The sequence below is a fragment of the Brachyistius frenatus genome, unplaced genomic scaffold (genome assembly GCF_029030835.1).
Source record: "Brachyistius frenatus isolate BFR_SWC_R1_liver_20210118 unplaced genomic scaffold, ASM2903083v1 Contig_6, whole genome shotgun sequence".
Classification (NCBI taxonomy): domain Eukaryota; kingdom Metazoa; phylum Chordata; class Actinopteri; family Embiotocidae; genus Brachyistius; species Brachyistius frenatus.
The window spans coordinates 2,771,800-2,791,553 of NW_027210605.1; the positions used below are offsets into that span (position 1 = coordinate 2,771,800).

General features: G+C 40.3%; 2 protein-coding genes across 5 annotated transcripts in view; both read right to left on the reverse strand.

The window, feature by feature from the left end:
- Positions 1 to 1,257: 1,257 nt before the first annotated feature.
- On the reverse strand, positions 1,258 to 17,890 carry uckl1b (uridine-cytidine kinase 1-like 1b). 4 transcript variants are annotated; one of them, XM_069724931.1, is made up of 15 exons: positions 17,803 to 17,890; positions 11,415 to 11,602; positions 10,361 to 10,467; positions 9,003 to 9,173; positions 8,562 to 8,633; positions 7,209 to 7,398; positions 6,910 to 6,971; positions 4,462 to 4,481; positions 3,604 to 3,702; positions 3,379 to 3,472; positions 2,861 to 2,923; positions 2,597 to 2,719; positions 2,196 to 2,303; positions 1,949 to 2,105; positions 1,258 to 1,790 (listed from the first exon to the last, which is right to left on the reverse strand). In XM_069724931.1, exons 1-15 carry the CDS (start codon positions 17,859 to 17,861, stop codon positions 1,711 to 1,713), a joined length of 1,593 nt encoding a protein of 530 aa, XP_069581032.1. In that variant the 5' UTR covers positions 17,862 to 17,890; the 3' UTR covers positions 1,258 to 1,710. The 4 variants fall into 4 exon arrangements, with proteins under 4 accessions (XP_069581032.1, XP_069581007.1, XP_069581015.1 ...); XM_069724906.1 differs by lacking the exon at positions 17,803 to 17,890 and adding an exon at positions 14,569 to 14,770; XM_069724914.1 differs by lacking the exons at positions 4,462 to 4,481; positions 17,803 to 17,890 and adding exons at positions 5,654 to 5,670; positions 14,569 to 14,770.
- znf512b (zinc finger protein 512B) overlaps positions 15,425 to 19,754 on the reverse strand; it is a 32,918-nt gene continuing 28,588 nt past the window's right edge. The window contains exon 17 of the transcript XR_011312315.1: positions 15,425 to 15,585. The gene's annotated coding sequence lies outside the window, so the exon portion shown is untranslated. The remainder of the gene's footprint in view (positions 15,586 to 19,754) is intronic.

Genomic DNA, 19,754 nt, shown 5'->3' on the forward strand with positions numbered 1-19,754 from the left:
TGAGAAGTTTACTTTTCGGTGTTTTGATGGGTATTTTAATAATCCAGACTGAAGAATATTTTCAGATAACTGATGGGGGCTGGCTTAACAGATAAAATTCACATTTGACATAAATTAAACAATGCACCCTGAGCAAATTGAAATCTCTATTGCACTTTTATTAAATATATATAGATTTAGATTTATATATGTATATATATATATAAATAACATGCAGCAGTGGTAAACCCAAAACAGCACGCATTCAAACAACGCAGTTGCAAACACAATCGATGAGTTCCTAACAACAGTATTCAGCAGTAAACGCTTACTGTACAGAAACAGGTGACTGAATGGAAAAGCAGTGATGAGCCGACAGGATGCAGATAGTTACGTTGTCAACACACCTTATGGCATCTTTTTTCCCTCAATAATGTACCTTTTCTTAAAACAGCAAATAACTAAGGACTTACAAAGGACTGAAATTCAAAGAAAAATAAATTATGATATGCGTATAAAGTTCATTTCTCCTTGCATCGGTTGAAATACCCATATGGATTAATATTGTGGAGTGCAACCTCATGTCTGGCAAACTGTCAACATTTTACAACAAAGAACAAGGCAATAATAAATAGACACCATATTAAACAAATGGATCATGTTCATTTTTAATATTCCTACCCAGTAAAAAGATCAGGCACTATCAGGACACCTCATGACCTTTAGATATTTGAAGTTCATCTGTCCACAACTCCTCAATAGCCCTTTTTTTTTTTCTTTATTCTTCTTTAGACAAACAATTCCTTTCTTCTGCATGAAAAACAGGCATCAGAAACGGAAATAAACGGTATGCATTTACTAAATGCAGATGACCCATTTTCCCAGCAGCAAAAAGATGCATGACATGCCTGCTGACTGGTCAGGTCTATTCGTTGTAAAAATATGTAAATGAAGGACATTCTGCATAAATATACACAAGTACATACTTAAAGCTGAATAATGAAAAACTGTTTTCAACATTCTTTTCAACTGGTTAGGTCAGCATCCACAGAGAAGGAAATGGTGAACTAGAGATTTAAAAAAAAGAGAAAAAAAAAAGAGAGAGAAAAAAAAAGGTACACCTACACATTTTCCGATTGAATGGTCCTTCAGAAAGTGCTCATGGTGATGGAAGTTGAGCAACACCAGTTCATGTTCCGATTTTGCTTTGTGAAAGTTTATGAGAAAGGTATGTGGTAGAAAAAAAAAAATAAAATAAAAAGACGAAAAAGTAAAAAAAAAAAAAAAACGTGACTGTTTTTTTCCCCTCAATGTCTCGTGCAAATTCACATTCAGTTGTGTCATCCACAGTACACGGCTTAAGGCTAGATAAATCTTTTCAACGCGTCTGCAAATTTCAAGAGATTGTCACAATTTAAATCCTAAAATAAAACATTGACTTTATAACATACTGTACAAATAGAAACATGTCATACTTCATTACACAGCTCTCCTCAATCGCATTTACGCAAGGTTAAATGACATAATTTAAAATGTAAAACATGGTGACTGTACATTGACAATGTTTTGTCCTATTACCATTTTTTTTCCCCTTCCTTTTTTTCCTTACAGTGCACTCGTCTTCGGCCCCTGAAGAATGCGCGTTATGGCCAGACATAAGTATGTCCTCATATTGTCCACTGAGGGCCACAGTCCTGAATCATCCAACTAAGTGCAAAGCCAATAATTTAATCAGTAACTGGGCTCATCCATCTCTTCATCGCTCCAGTCGGGGGGTGCATCTGTTCCAAAGTATCGATCTCCGAAGTTTCCTACAGGGACCGAAAACATGTGGCAACGTCAATTAAATCGGTTGTTGACATCTTTTAAAAAGGTCACGTTTATGTCATTGTCAAATTTAATGCCATCATATTTCCTACTTTCTAAGTGTCTTTAAACAGCCTCTTCATATTTTCTCAGCGTTACTCACCTATGCCGGGTATGATGTGAAAGAGATCATTGACCTTCTTGTCGACAGCTGTGGTGATGATTTTCACCTGTGGGAATGCGTAGGCCACTGAGTGGACTCCCATTTCAGCCATGAGCAAAGACACCAGCAGGATCTTGTCCTCCTGAACGTCATGATCCTGAAAATGAAAACACCCCCGTGAGAAAAAAAAATGGGACTACAATTCGCTGCAGGCGAAGTGGATTTGTGAGCAATCCGGCGTACCCACCAGGAGGACTCTAACAGCCATCATGGCAGCAGCTCCAGTGGAGACAGTACAGTCCATCAGAATCACATGATCCTCACCGATGTCTTTCGGTAGGCGCAGGTAATGAAGCTGAAAATGGGTGGGGTTAGTACCAAAATGTGACATAAATGACCTGCTGTTTATAGCATTTCGCAAAAATCCCCCAACCTAAGAATTTCCCAGAAAGGACACGAAGATAAACAAAATGTACGACGAAACGAAAGGACCACGTTAAACTGCACAAAACTCATTGTGTGATGTGAATAAAATGTGTTAAAATGTGTATAAACACACACATCTTTTCAAAATGTTAAAGTTTCCTTATTTGGGACATAGAGACAATGCAGTTCTATAACGCGTCAGCCATTAATTCAGCTGCATGCCTCTGGTTCTCCCGTGTCCTGGTTGGTCTGGATGAGGATCTTGCCGATGCGGACGTCTTTGCAGACCGCCCTCAGAGCCGGCTCCATGGTCTCTCCGGCTCGCAGGATGGACACGCCCGTAATCTGCAGAAAACAATGAAAATAAAAATAAATTAATTACAGGTTAATTGCATCAATTTAGGTAACATTCTTCCGAATGCCTTTTCAAATAAAAATGGTAAAAAGCGCCGAGAAGACGGCAGGAAGTAAATGGAGTTCACTCACCCTCTTCCCGTGGAAAGTCTGGCCTTCATAATCCTCTCCCTGGGGGGTCTGGACTATGTGGACCTGAGATAATATTCAAAATCATAACAGTGCGAGTACAGTGCTGTACAAAAGTAAGGGAAATACTGCACATTGTGACTAGCTACAGTGAATTACAAACTGTCTTGTCACACTGTATGTTGCGATTGAGGAATGGAAACTTTCCATTGCGGTGGCTTGACGAGTTTACGTGCTCAGGTCTGAGGCCGATGTTTGTCTGTCTGAATGCCTTTTTAACAAATGCAAGCACTCACTCTTTTTCCATTCATTTTTTTTTTTTTTTATCTTTTCATAATCCATGTCAGGGCCACGTACTGCTGTAGCTCATTCTCTTGCCGTGCTTTCCTTCGCCTACACCTCTCCATCTGCACCCAGCTATCCAATACTTCGGGGTCAATGTCCGACTTAACGCACGTGTGCTTTCAGAACCTTCATCCAGTGCTATAAATGAATTAACAGTATGTCTTGGTATTAGAAACCTGCGAGGGAAGGAAGGAGAGCGCTCGCTCGATCAGCAGACGCATCAACCTCTTGGAGTAGAAGATGAACTCATCGCGGCTGGTTTCCTTGTTCCTAGATGTGATAAACAGGAAGAGAAGGACGTGAGATTTTTCACCGGCGGCGGCGGCAGCAGCTTAATAAAGCGTCGATTTGAATGGAAACGGCTGCTGAAGCAACAAAAATGAGGCTTCCTAGCGTTTTACCTGATGATGGTGTGCATGCCCCTGACTTGGGGCGTGCTCTCCAGAACGCTGAGGGTTTGGGGGAGGGGTTGGGCCTGGTGCGCAGAAGCCAGGGCCGCCCTGTAACCACGGCAACAAATAGTAGTGCGGGGGGGGGGGGGACGGGGTGAGGGTAGCCGAGGGAGGAAAGACGGACAGACGGATGAATGCAACAACACGTATGAATACGGGCGTAATTAAAGAGTTCTGTGCACGCCGCGTGTACGGTATGTGCAAGTTCACACACAGGCGTGCACATACGTACTTGTATGCACATTCAGAAAACAAACACACGCAGATGTGTATGTACATGCAGAAAACACACAACATGATTTTTCGGTAGTAGTTAGAGCGAAGTTGATAATAGTAGTGTAACCACTGGAATAAGATTGCTGGGGAAAAGGCAGACACACAATTGCAAAATTGCAGCACACTCAGGGCCAGGGTTGAGTATTTCAGTGGAAAATTACAACAGCACAGAGACCATGATAATGGAAACGAGGGTCACAAATTAAAACGGATCAATTCAAAAACTAATATGACGCAGATTAGAAATACAGGAAAATTTCCCTTTTTAATATAAATAAATATACAATAGTTATTTCCCATGATAGGTCTCTACTTGTAATAATTTCCCTATTTTCTTTGATTAAACATTAGTTTTGGATATCTAGACTAAGGGTACGTTGGACTCTACAGGACTAGACACAAATGTTACAAATACCCAACGATGCAGTCATGTCGGCACTACAGTGTCCACAAATGTCACTGAAATACACATTAGCCAGATGCAAAAAAAAAAAAAAAAAGAAGAAGAGAAATCATAGCAAATCTGCTCACATATCCCAGCGAAGTTTCCTCTATGGGGAGATTTGTTTTTGTTTTTTGACGAGACACAACAATCAGAACAGAGGGGGACACGGAAAGACGAAAAACAACAGATAAGAGGAGGAAAAATGAGAAGAGACACAACATCAGGTGGATGAAGGGATGAAGGGATTATCAGACACAGTGAAAAGTGTGACAGCTGATGTCAAATGTCTCGGAGATACGCTTCCCATCGAGGTAAATTTGAAGTAAAATGATATATTTTTTTTTTTTAGGATTTTATACACTTTATTAATCCCCGAGGGGAAATTTCTATATATTTTGTGGGTTATAGCTTCGTGTACATATCATGATACAGAAGAGAACTCAAGTGGCAGGTCAGGCTTTAAAAGATTATTACAGATACTGGGGGTAAAAAAAAAAAAAAAAAAAAAAAGAACACTCAAGTTTTGAAAAAGATTTTGATATCTACACACCACGCATTGTGTGTTTGCGTGGGAGGTGAAAAAGCTACCATGTGGCTGTCACTCTTTCACAGTGTAGAACAGCAAAGGTTGGTATTTCAGCTCACAGGCCCCAGCACATCCTGTGTCTAAAGACAGACACCAAGCTCACTTCCTCTCTCTGTCTCAGATGCTGTGGCCGACATTCAATGGAAAAACTCAGCGCTTTGTAGTCGGGTATTGGAAACTTTCTCTGTGGCTGAGGTATGAGAGCTTCCACTCTCTCGCTTTCTGTTAGAGTTACTCTCTCTCTTATTCTAGTTGCTGCTGAAAGGAGGGGTCAGTGACTTGACTCATTGGTGTATTTTTAGACACAGAAGGCAGGAAGAGTGTGAGTTGCCATTTCTTTAAAAAGGTAGAGAGAGGGAAAACCAACATCTTTACATTAAATGCTGGCTGCACCACACCACTTTCAAACTTTTGATCTACTTGTCGTCACAAAGTTTTCCGTATTCGGTTCTGCTGTCTGTAAAGTTCTTTACATTGGGCTCTTATAACTGATCGCTAATTAGCCATATTTGGTTTACAGATGCAAGAGTGCCGCCTGGTGATGTGTCGTGGCAGCCAGCAGATCAGTGGAAGGTAGAGGTTGGTTTTGCTGGACTAATTTTTTTCTCTCCCTCCCAGTAAGAAGCTGGAGCAGTTGAGCAACTGGGCAGATGTTGAGGAGAGAATGATAGACAGGATAAAGGCCACTCTACCTGACGCTGAGCTCGCGCTGTGAGCCGTGGCGGGATTTGGGGTGGGGGGGAAGTGGTGGGGGGGGGGAGAGAGTGAGAGAGCAGTCCATCAGCAGCATGTGTGTTACTGTGTGTGTGTGTGTGTGTGTGTGTGTGTGTGTGTGTGTGTGTGTGTGTGTGTATAGAAGGGGGGGAAACAAAGCAAACTGCACTCTGTACACAAAGTGCTCCCCGCGGGCAAAAGTGTGCCCTTAGTGACTGGTACAACAAAACCAAAAGGTGAGTTTGACTTGCCATGAATCAACTCTATGAAGACAGGATTTTTTTTTTTTTTTTTTAGGGCTGCACAATGGTTACACAATAATACATTTACCCACAAATACATGGAAATTAGTTTGATATGGATGAATGCAGAAATGAACCATAGCTAGGGGTTGACAGTGTTCAACTGCTGTTTGTCAAAGTGGAACTAAAAATGTCTAATAACTTCCATTTCATCTTAATATTTTTTCTGTTTTTCCTTTGTCAGCTAGCCTCACATTTCAGCAGGTATACCATTTGCCAGACTTTATATTCATATGTGCAGTATGTAAACAAACATAAAAGCAGAGGAAAACTGAGAAAATGTAATGAAGTCTTTGTCCTAAAAGTGAAAACACAATGCTTTGGCTTCACATTCAGATGCAGACTGATCATCAGATAATGACAGTCAAGTATAAATGCTGTCTTATTACCCTTTGAGCTATTGCTGTAAATAGGAGTCTCAAATTATTTCTAAATTGTAAATTAGTTCCTCACTAATGCATGGAGGGCAAGAGTAACTATTTGTTAGTTTGTTTAAATGCACCAAATAAGTGAAAATAAAATCTGGTCTAAATTGCAATTTTTTTTTAAATTCCCTTGAACTAAATAACTACAGTTAATAACCGTTAACAAAATTCTACCTGTTTTGACATTTAAATGACTGAATAAGCTCACAGCAATTGCACATACTCAGCCTGCACTAAAACCTGTGCAGTGATTTTTTTTCCTCCACTAGAGGGAGTGATGTGGCTTGTAATTACAGGTGAACTATAAAGGGCTGCCTGCAACTACACCTTTTATGAGTACAATAAGACAGACTGATGTGCTGACTCAGAAATAACATTACAAAAAAAAAAATAATAACACCAGCAGGGAAGAATGAGGCACCATAGTGCTCTACTAACATAGACTTGTCATTTTAAAGTGGCATGACAGAGTTTGAACAGTGCGTCTGTAAGCATGACATCTCTTACCTCCTCCAGCTGACTGTGAACATGCTGCACGATCAAATCGATGGCCACCATGTTGCCTCCACCTGACAGGAAGACAAACGGAATTTGCAAGCATACTGTCACTAGGTTAACACAGTAAAATGCAATTGAACAGAATTTCAAACACAACATTAGTGGAGCAACTGTACTGTTACATAGTATATTGAAATGTAATCCGTATGTTGAAACGTAATCCTCTTTTGTATTGCTGCTGTAACATCATAATAGTACTTATGTAATATTGAAGTTGTACATAGGCGAACATGTTAGCGTGAACGCACCCCGTGGCACCACAATATCAGCCAGGCGCATCGTAGGCTCAATATACTGCTCAAAGGCTGGCTTGACAAACTTGTTGTACTGTTTGATGACACCCTCAATGTCTCGGCCTCTTTCTGAAATGTCCCTCCTCAGTCGACGCACCAGACGGATGTCAGAGTCTGCGTCCACAAAGATCTTCATGTCCAGCAACTGACAGGAAAACATGAAACGGGGAGAAAACGTTTGGCTGAACACGGAGCTTCATAACGCACACTGACACAAAGATGACATGAGGAAAAAGGTGGGCTGAATACAACTTATTCATTTCTAAAGTTTCTGTTTTTGTGGATTTATTTCAAGCTGTAGCATCATCACTTACTTCAAAGTTTACTTTACTCTTCATTCATATTTAATTTTTCTTGACAACCAGTGAGAAATACTAGAAGACACGTCTTGATAAAAATGCTAAATTAAGTCTGGCAACAGCACTTTACTGTAAATAACACTGTTTTATTTTAAAACAAATGATCATATTACTGCTGGAAATGTGTGGTGACTCTGAACTTTTATAATTTATTCCTTTAATTTTTGTGAGCCAATACCTCGTTACAACAGGCAATTATTTAACCAGCTTCTGTCATAAAGATTAATGGAGCCAATGTGTCTTTTAATAATTGTAATTACATAAATTGCAGCTATATTCATATACACGGTGTGTTATTGAACAGCTGGACTGTTAAGATGAAAAATCTGCCAATGCTAGGCGATAAGTATTGAAAGTATTGGCTTCTGTTTCTTCCGTGCATATAATTAACTCTGACATAAACAAACCTCGAATTGCACCAGAAAATAATTTTAATGAATTATTTGATGTGTCAAAGTTAATAAAAAAATATCTGTGTATCAATTTAGTAGCAATAGGTAGGGATACTGACCCATTATATCCAATAAATGAGTGACATTTTACAGTTGAAACAACTTATCTGATGGACAAACTATGTGACGCAGACACTTTTTAAAGATCGAATGCCAAAGATATCCGTATCTTTAGAATATCTGGCCTTACATTTCTGCATACTTACCAGCTGACATATACACAGATAAAGGCTTTTGAATTAGTTTCTTTTGAATTAGGGATTATCGAGAGAAAAATACACATTAAGTACATATATATGCATGTAGAGTATATTCAAAATGCATGCTAGGCTTGTTTTTGCATGGACAATATTGATATAAAGAATAACATCATTAAAATAAACATACCCTCTGACTTAAAATCAGGTTAGACCCCTTGTATAGATAAAAATAAAGCTGACAACACCACCTGCCACTGACCAATTGAACATGTTGGAGGACAAAGAGCTTTGCCCTACCTGCAAAAGCTTTTTATCTGCGAAGGACATGATTCCCTCAAAGATGATAACACTGGCTCCATATACGGTTTTCTGTGGTGGACACACATGCATGTATTATTACAGTAAAATGTACATACGAACAATGGTATTGTGGACATACACACATCTCAGCACATTGCATCATGATCAGTCACACATGACAGTTGCCACTGTTGAGTGAATATCTGAGTGTAGTAAATGGACAAAAAAAATAGAAAGCAGACTGAAATCCAAATCGTGGTCTCTCAGAGAGACCATCTGGAGAAATGCAGATTTGCAATGTGACTAAACCTCTAGAGAGGGAGATTAGAACCCTCTTAGGCAATCGAGAAACTGAGATTATATGGTGTAACTCTCTCATGCAACTCATTAACTTACAAATGCATTAGCATGTGTTTGGAAGTGGGCATTCATCCTTACCCAATCCTTCTGTCTCCCATGAGTTGTAAAGTCATACACAGGGATTTTCACGCTCTTGCCCTGTTTGAGCTTGCGCAAGGTGTGTGTCAGCAGATCAAAGTCAAAGGCATCCGGGTGGTCAAAGTTGTAGTCGTTGCTAGCAGCCTTGGTCTGCTCGTCAGGGGACAGGACCTGAGGATCGCCACAACGTCGATGTTTACAGCAACTTCACAGCATGATTTTCAGAGTGAAACAATTTTTCCCATCTCTGGCTTTTCCGAAGACCCAAATACTAACATTTGCATATCACACTTCAAAAACAACAAATGAAGCAACATTAAATATATGCACTTTAATACAACAAATACAAAGGCTCTAATACTGGCACATAATTCACATAAGCTTGTGCAAAATCACTTAGACACAGATCACTGTTCAAGAGCAGTTGATGTGAAGGGACCTAAATTTAGGAGAACATCATGTGCCACTATGACGTCTGTACCAGGTGGGTGTGTGTGTGGTTGTGTGTGTGTGTTTGTTTGTGTGCGTGTGTGTGTGTGTGTGTGTGTGTGTGTGTGTGGTTGTGGTTGTGGTTGTGTGTGTGTGTGTGTATGTGTGTGTGTGTCCTTAGGGTGGCCGAGCATTAAAACCCCAGACCTGGTATTTGGCAGTTTATGAACGGCAACACCCCCTTCTCAAGTGAACTGATTACACGCTTAATATGATCACCCGATGTTACAGGCTGTGTGCGGACTGAGAAACTGCAACAGAAGGAGATATCAACATTTAAAAAAAAAAACACTAAAAACCTAAATTCTAAATGTAAATGAATGCTGACCTCTGGTAATGCAGTGAACAAACTGGAACTTGCTAAGGGCCACAGTAGCACTGGTCACTGGTGAATCCCTCCCACTCTACGCAGTTTGAACTGCTGCTGTCAAGATTTTGACAGGATTACACAACCAGAGAGTGGGTGGAGATAAAGAGGGGCAAGAATGATGGCTCTTGCTTTATTGCTCTCCTGCATTCTTTCTCTCCACCCAATTCACTCGTCGCTGTGCTTCGCTTTCAGCACGTGCCTCCTTACATTTTATCCAATCTGTCTCCTTTCTCTCCAGTCGCTGCTCTTATCCTCATTTTCCCCCTGGGATCCAAAGGAAATCCTATTTTCTCTCTTTCACTCTGTCTTCTATACTCGGTCTCACTCTTTTATACACTTCCTTCGGGCCACTGAGAGTGTAACAGCCATACAAGACAGAGATGAAGTTATAATAAAAAGAACACGCGTCCTAGACTTATCTCATGCCACGATTTTAATCCCCAGAATGTAAAATCCCTTGGATTGATGTGCTGTAAAAGACGTACACAAACATGCATACCTTGTAAAAAGAGTCCATAGAGAGTAGTACCACCCATGGAACATCTAAAGCTTCGATGATTTTCCTGGCAACAGTTGTCTTCCCTGAAGCGCTGCCGCCACACAGACCTGGGAGGGAATATTGACATAAAGACATCGAGTTCACTGCAACTCTGGTCTAACCTGCTAGTGATCGATTGGTTCTTCAAGTAACTCATGGAAGGCCTGAGCTGGGAAAGACTGAGAGTTAGTGCTGCTAACTCATGGAAACTTTTTTCAATGCGACCAAAAACGAGATACTGTTATACCTCTTAAGACACTTCAGGAATAAAATGAATAACCATTCACTGCCTGTCAGTATCTGTATAAACAGATTTCTTGAATATGTATGCTTCTTTGTTGTCTACTTTTCTTCCATTACATGCTTACTGAGAAAAAGTGTCATTTTAGAATACCATTGTTCGGTGTGAATATACGAGCATTGACTTGAAAAGACACTGTAATGTTGTCATTGATGTTGCTTTAGGCTATTTTCATGCAGACAGACAGGCAGGAACACAGAAAATGGCATACTTCAAAGTAAACATTATCAGTTTAGGTATTTTCTGAAACTCTCTTGTACAAACACAATCCTACTGTTTATCCAATATTTACTGAAAGCAAAGCACGCCCACATTTGACTAAAATGTCAACTGAACGAGTTCATCAATACCCATTAGCAGTAATATGGTGATCGCTTATTTTAGCAGAAGGCACATTTTATCTGCTCATACAAAGTATCAGTAAACTTTGTTTCCAATAGATAAATATTCTTGAGCTCCTGCATTTTAAACTCAATTCTTATTGCAATTCATTCTTGAGATTTAGACTTTAGACTTGATTTAATCAATGCTGCTAATGCAGCTTTTCCTTCAGTTTAGAGAACTCACTGTTAAAAAGCAGTATTGGCTCTATTAGTTCTTTTCTAAAAGTTTGTATTCAACATAAGAGAAGTACTCTAAATGAAATAACACAGATAAAGAAAGGAAAAGTCAGTGTTGTGACATGGTGTTTTGCATCTCTCTTTAGTTTCCTACCAATGACGAAGGCCTCTTTGGACTGTGTTCCGTGTTCGTTGTACCAGGGAGGGCGACCAGCAGTGTAGATGGTTCGCTTGGAGGTGCGCAGCAGAGGAGGCTCAGACTTGCACTGGCTGGTTGTCCTTTTCCTGGGTGAAAGGCCCGTGCTAACTGAGGGGAGAAGCAGGTCCAGTGATCCCTCACCACTGGAAATCAACAAACACACAGCACAACACGCCATCACTGTTTATTTGTTGGTGCATACGTGTATGTTTTACAAACCTTTTTATAGTCTTGACAGCAACTCGGCCAACCTTTAAAAAGGAACCAATACCGGTCTGTTGTGATTTGTACCCAGTCATAAGCTACAGCACCTTCGTTCTCATCTTGGTGTATAATAAAATGTCTTTTGGTGACAGTATGTGTGGGGTTTTAATTTAACTTAAAAAAGCTGCACACTGAAAGTCAAGTACAGCACCATAGTACAACCACTGCTCACTAGTGTCCTTGTGTCACGATTTGCATTTGAACAGCGGTGAGAGTTCATGAAAAGGCAGTGAGGCATGCTGAGAGCACAACAGTCATGACGATTAGTGTTGGCATCAGTCACACACAGACAGACATCGGTTTGAATATGTAGATTGAAATTAAGCATGGTGGCCTACTTAACTAAAAGTAAACAGGACTGAACTGGTACTGCACTGTTGTTCCTTCTGTCATGAGTTAATCTTTAGGTTTTTTTTTTTACACAGTCAACAACTGAACTTTGTCCGGTCTTGTAGTGTAAAACTACTGCTGGAAACAAAGTACATGTGTATAGCTGCTTTTCCACAAAGGGAACGTAATGATCTGCAGCTTGATAACCTGAACTTTACGAGAACTTGTAGAGCAAGGGTTGTTGGTTGTGCTTTGCTTTACCGCTGTATTTTAAAAAAATGGGAAGTATGCAGTTGAAACAGTGACACACTTCAAACAGCAGTACAGACGATGCCATTTTGATGAGTGTCAAAAATGCACTTTCCATTGCTCTTCATTATAAAAAATGTTTTAAATGTCCTGGTTGATGTACATGCAGAATTGAATGGTGGTTAGGGCTATTCTGTTGTGCTTGCTGTAGCTAAGATGTGACGACACGGGCAACGGCTGCTTGAGCATCACTGATAATCACTGATTTAATACTACCTCCTGAATGGGGATGAAATTTAGCTCCCAAAACTTGTCTCCAAAACAGAACCAGGGACAACAGCTACAAGTTCATTTACAGGTTGGTCAGTTCGTGTAGTGGGGAAAGTCCTCAGAGTATAAATGTGGACTCAACTACATCAATACAGTCCTGCAATCAGCTGTGCAACTGAACGAGACCATTGTAACAATCTGTCATCCTAGACAGCAAGATAAGCAGCTGCGCATAAACATTGACAACAAGCTCATTCAAAACAGGAACGAGGCTCAGAGTGGATTTACATTGACCATTCAAACTAACGACCAAACTGCTACCGAGAGAAACTTATGCAACACCCAGTGTGTTGTGTGTCAATACCAAACAATTGCATCAACAAACTATTGCAAAGGCTTTTAAACTTTTGAAACAATGTGGCAGTAAAGTCACTCATGGCTTCATCCAGAGAACAAGAGTTTAATTTTGTGAAATGACAATTAGAAAGTGAAGAAGAGTGAACATTAACATTCAGTTCATGTTTGTGGCTAATTAAGTTTCAGAGCAGACAGCAACGTGGATATAAAAGGACTGGTCTAACAAGTTGCTGTGAAACTATTTTATAACTTCCTCAACTTCCTTTGAAAAACCTTCTTTACCGCTTTTACATAAGTCTGAAGCATCTGCAATGCCTCACCCTTTGGGAAATGAAATAATATAGTCTTAAGAAGCAGCTAACTGGATATCATTAGTTAAGCAACTACAAGTGGCACAAAGAATAATACAAAGAGTCGTGACCTAAACAAATTGTGAATTACTTGCCAAACTACTTCTTTGAGTGACAAGTCTAACCAGGTAACTGTTGTTAGCAACACTTACTGCAGTATCCGAGACATCCACACTTCACCCAAAGAGGACTGTAAAAAGCCAGATGCTATATCCATAGTAGGCTGTGTAAGAGACAAGTACTAGGTGTTCTTCTCTTTCTCCATTATCCAGTCAACTCTCAGCATCCACATCTTTAAATAGGTCATATACCTCCCCAGGTGGAGCATCAAGAGTTCAGAAGTCAAGCAAACAAGAGGGAGCAAAGATTTGTCTTATCGCATCAGGGTCACCTGAGCTTGGATGGAGCCAGGAAGTGGCCAGAGACTCATAGAACACACAGACATACATGCATGAGGCACAGCTCACTCCAGCTGAGTTATCAGTTAAAACCAAACCCGGGTGCCATAAAAGATTAGCCAACCTTACTTTGCTGAATCATGCCCTTGTGCAGTGGTTACAGTCATAGCACCGAGTTCTCCTAAACATTACATACGCTCCATGAATGCATCTTTGTTGAAAGAAAAGGTTGACAGAGGTAAAAGTGCAGAGTACCTGAGAAGACACGCGTGGAGCAGACATGGGGAGCATCTAAGCTGTATGGTCAGCAGGTGTCAGGGGTAATATTAGCAGTAAATAAGACACAGTGTCATATCTTGGGCAACATGTTGTTTCTTGTGATCTCTTTAGAAGACCTTCTCTGAGTTTCTGTGGTGTCGTGGAGGGGGGTCTTTACAAAGACAAATTAAAGGCACAAAATGCACAATGGCTCACACAAACTGCACTTGACACAACCCAACCTCACATAACAAGCCTTTTCAAGTTTCAGGACAATTGGGGGAAAAAACATTTTGTAAAATAACATGATGTGGTCAAATTCTAAAAATATCATTCCATGAAAACTTTGCCCGCAAAAAAAAGCACTATTGAAGTCATTCACAGCAAATTTGTGTTGCTGAGTGATAGATGCAAAATTTCCCAAAGTATGTCAACAAACACCTAAAGGCTATACTCCAGAGAGCTACAGACTCGAGTTGTCTCTCCTGTTTATTCCACATTTGCAAAAGGAAAACAGCAGACATTTAAACCTCAAAGAAAAAAAATCAATTGTCTAGGACACCTGAGGACAATAGAAAAAAAAGGTACAAATATATAAATAAATATATAAATAAATAAATAAAAGGCACTTACCTGCCACCAGATCTTAGATTCCAACAGCCAGATATTCTGGCTCCTGAGTAAGCTGGAGCCAGAAGAGAGTTCATAACTCCAGAAAATATAAGGGAGACTTCTAGTATGTTTACTCCACAAGTTGTGTTTTAATCCTATACTTCTGCCAACACGTATACTCAGTACATATATACACTTATAGCACAATCACGCACTGGACAGCACTTCCCTCTTTTACAACACATCCAGAGAGAGAGAGAGGGAGAGAGATGGAGGTTGGGAGATATGGAGGGGAATTAGCTCAGATGAGAAACGAAACTTTAAACGTCTGTTTAGCTTTCTGTTTCCTCCATTCTCTTTCGAGAGAGGAGCCACTGCAGCTTGGTACAGAAAGAGTGAAACTACCGTGCAGCTTTTCCCTCCTCTTTCACTCGCTCTGCTCCGCCCCTCAGCCGTCCAGCCAACAAACGTAAGAGGATAACCTACACTCCAGATTATGTTCATTAGGTGGTATTAATAGCATCAGGTTAGGGCCAGACCTCCCCACTCCGAGCATACACACATAAACACACACATGCCGAGCTTAGGTCATCTGTCTTTGACAGTCAGTGTCTCAACATGAGGCTGGAGCTGAAAGAGGAACCAGAACAGAGCGACAGAGACACAAAGACACAAACTGGGCGGAGACAGGGGCAGTAGGAACAGACAAAAAGCCAGCTATTATTCTCCTCTGATGTTGACATAGTGGACTGAATTCACAAGAGACGCCTCAGGCAGCGTTAGGGAGGAGAAGGGAGGGAGAAATGAAACAGCATGATGAAACCCAACACTGCTGCTGCTCCGTCAGCTGACAGTCTGAGGAACAGCCCTGGGCAACAACACACACACACACACACACACACACACACACACACACACACACACACACACACACACACACACACACACACACACACACACACACACACACACACACACACACACACACACACACACACACACACACACACACACACACACACACACACCCTCACACTCCTCCCGGGCCACACTTTGTACAAACAAATAATTATTCCTCAGAGTTCAGAGGAGACAAGACTAATTGTTTTCCAGTGCATGAAAAAAAACACAAACCCAACAACTGCACAGACCACAGTTCAAGAACCAACACCACTGAAAGAAGCTCGCAGATATAATTTAAACCAATATTTAAAGCATTTCCAAATATTTGAAATACGGACTTGACAGGACCTCGTCTCCGTTTACTTTCGTCTTGAAGCCATGGAGAGACACGAGGGAATTCAGTGTTTTCCTCTAATCCTCTCATTAGTTTTGGGACTGCCGCTGTTGCTTTAAACTGCGGTCAGAAGACAGCTGTGGAGCAAGAAAGCCACATCGAAACAAGAAGCCTGAACTGGTTGCTATGCCAAACATCCAACCATCTCTCTACGGCTACAGAGACGCACAGCGGGGTTACACGCCTGAGCTGAAGTGACACTTACATAAACTAATACTGTAGGCACGCTCAAGGAAAACATTAAATACAGCATGTAATATGGAAAACAAATCTATCGTCTCCAGTGTTTTATGACTCATTTAAATTTCAATAATTTCAGAATTAAAATAACTGAATGCATTCAATGAAAAACGGAGGTCAGAGGAGGAAAATATTTCTGCAAATGCTCTTTGATCATGTTTTAAAAACTAGGACAGAGTTATGTAAGTAAATATACTATATAGGGTGGACTGAAAGTGGAATGCAATTTAGAGCAACCATTAGTCAATTAATCACTTAGTTTGACAGAAAATAAATAAACAACAATTTTGATAATTGGATTAGTTTTATATCATTTTTTAATGAACAAATACTAAAACTGTGATTCCAACTCTAACATTTTTTATGTTTTCTACTTCCATTAGTTGTCCATGATAATAAATTGAATATCTTTTGGTAGTGGACTGCTGGTCGGGACAAAAAAAAAAAAAAAAAAAAAAAAAAATTGGGCTGCATCTTGTGCTTTGGGAAACACTGGTTGACATTTTTCACCATCTCCCGAGATTTTAAGGACCAAATAACTAATCGATCAATCAAGAAAATAACCGACGAAGAAAATAATTTAATTGACGATAAAAACAATTGTGATCTACCTCTATGGCTATTTATTACCATGACGCTGTAGCTAAATATTGTATCTGCAAAATATATACGGTTTAATTTCCTTGACTTGGGGCGGTCTTGACTGACTGACCTGGTATTTTTGATGCTATCATTTCTGGTTCTTTTGTGTTGGATTGTATTGCAGCGCAGTCAACCACTGAAAATGCCACCCGTAAGTCTTGTTCAAAAAAAATTCTGCCAATGTCATGTCATCAAAATTGAGGTCTTCCCTTCTGTATTAATGTCAACAAGTCTTGCCCCATGTTAAATGTAACCACGTGAGTGTGGATTTTAATGCTTCTGACTTGAGTTTTGAGAGTCTGCAAGGCAGATTCATACCGTCAGTAGATAAGGCAGTAACGCCCTCTTGTGGCCGAGTGAGGTACCAAGCTGCAGACTGGTTCAATACAGAGGACTGACTTACTGGGTCAATATGACATGTATATTTATATTCAGCTACGGTATTAGTCACCTAAATCAAATGTAATTTGACTCTGTAGCCTCGTAAATCCCCCAAGAAGAGGACATTTGTCAGAAACGAGCCCTGCAGTACCAACAGGGAACACCATGCCATGCTTCTCTCCTTTGCTAAAGAAAAAAAAGAAAAGAAAAAAGAAGCTCTCTTTTAGCTCACTTTCCCAGGTTTATATCGACTCATAATTTCCCCTCCAGCATACGTTGAAGTACGTAACACTATTTCCGGTTCAGTGTTTTTGTGTGTTATTTCGATGTGAGGAGGCCACCTCGTGTTAAAGTAGGCAGCTCTTCAAATCCAGTGAAGAGGGTGGACATACCGATAAAAAAAAAAATTAAAAAAAATAAAAAGTAGGCCGAGCTTGTGCGGCTTTTGTCAACTAATAATTACACTCATCATCATTTCCTGGCTGCCATTATGGACACGTGTTACTTTTACACAAGACACAGTTATAGTACCCATTGAGGCACACGGCGTGACAGGTAGTGTTTTCTGTAAAGATGCTTAACAAAAACTGCCAGCTGAAAATGAAAAACAAACAAACAAAACAACAACAACAAAAAAAATCGCCCAAAATTGCTTTATGGTTTCCGAATAAAACCCCAAACTTTAAGCGTTATACCTGTTCGGCACTGAGGACATTTTCTCTCCGTTGTCCATCTTTGCGAGCCTTTCTTCCATGCTAACGGCAGACGTTGCTACTCTGTTGACAATCAGCTGTCTTGAGTGCAGTTTGGCGCTGAGGCATCATGGGACATGTAGGCGTGGCACCTTTCAGGAGAGGAATGATAAAGCAGCCACGGCTCCCCAGATGGACTTCAAGCCCCAAAATGCCACAAATCGTTTTTTTTTTGTTTTTTTTTTTGACGTACAGTCAAAGCCATGCACATAATCATATTCATACATGGCCTTTGCCAAAACGGGGAAGTCCAACAGGCCACGTGTAGATCTGAGTTCTAACTTTCGTTATTAGGGCCCGAGCACCGATGGTGCGAAAGCCCTATTGTTATTCGTAAAGTTATTATTCTTTTTTATCCTGAAAGTTTAAATGCATTTTTGGAGGCTTTATCATATTCAAAAACCCCTGAAAGTTGGTACAACTTTTTTTGTTGTTTTTTTTTTTTTGTCATGATAAAGGGGGTGAGGGATTGAACCCCAAACCTTCTGACAGGGGAAGCAGTGCCAACCACTGCACCACCAACCTTTCCAGGAGTTAGACAGCATTGTGACAAATCTTTGGCTCACTGCAACCTATAACTCCACCCACCGTCCATAAATATTCATTCAAATGCGACCACAATTGCCGCAGACATTCTTTGGATAGTAGATGTACGTGTTTTCAAGGGGGTCTGCAGTGATATTAAACATCTTCCTGTAATGTGTAGTGTTTGCAAAACTTTTTCTATTTCTCCAAACGTTTCAACTTCACTAAAAGTTGAATCACCATCAACAGGCCAAGGTGGAATCTGAACCATTAATAGCATCCTTGGTGAAGTAGAATCTTTAACCTGTTGAGTTAACCAGGCTCAGTTGAGTCACTGGAAAGCTCTGAGTGAACTCCGTGAAACACTTTCTCCTGCCGCACCTAGTTCTCCGATGCCGAAGATAATCCAGCGTTTTACAATACCGCTTCAGTGCTGGAAACAACCTCATGAAGACACGGGTTCGAGCCCCGCTCAGGTATTACAACATGTTTCACCGAGGGTGAGTCCCTCTGAGGGTAAGCCACACGCGTTCAGATTTGTATATGCAGTCATACTAATACCAAACCAAAGGTCAACAATAATACAAAACAAAATCTTAATATAAAAGTCAATAACAAAAAATAAAGGGTGTGTCTTCTTGGATTTCTGTCTGAACTACCACAGACTTTATCCCCTAAAATCCCATTAATACATTTTAATGCTATAGTATGACTTTTTTTTTTTTAATCACATTTCAGACGACACGTATGAATTTTTTTTCATAATTTGGACGACATGGTATGACTTTTCTTTTCATATTTGACATGACTTTTTTGATAATATTTGATAATATTTATCATATTTTGGACGACATGCTATGGTATGACTTTTCTTTTCATATATCATAAGATGTTCTGTAGTATGACACAGTGGTGCAGTTGCCTCACAGTGAGAAGTAACTGGTTTCAGTTCCCACTTGAGGCATGCATGTCAGTTCAAAAAAAGGTCATACTCCAAGAAGTGATACAAAATTCAAACTGTATGTCGTCCGAAATATTAAAAAAAAGAAATACCATAACATGTCCAAAAAGTGACCCAAAAGTACTTTTTGTATATAGTACAGCCAGGGCGATGCGGCTAACAATGTTTTGTTGTGATACAGGAAGTTGAAGTTTAAGGTCAAACGATGCTCCAAACCTCACGAAACATACGTTAGGCACCAACTTTCATGAGTTTTTGAAGATGTTAAAGCCGCCAAAAAAAGGCAATTTTTCATAAAGAATAATAAGGAACGAGATCGAGAAAAAATGTAAACTGCAAAGGGGAATATGCAGACCTTGGTGTGCTGCACGTCGGGGAGCCGGCGGCCCTGACCCGCTGGACCCGCCGT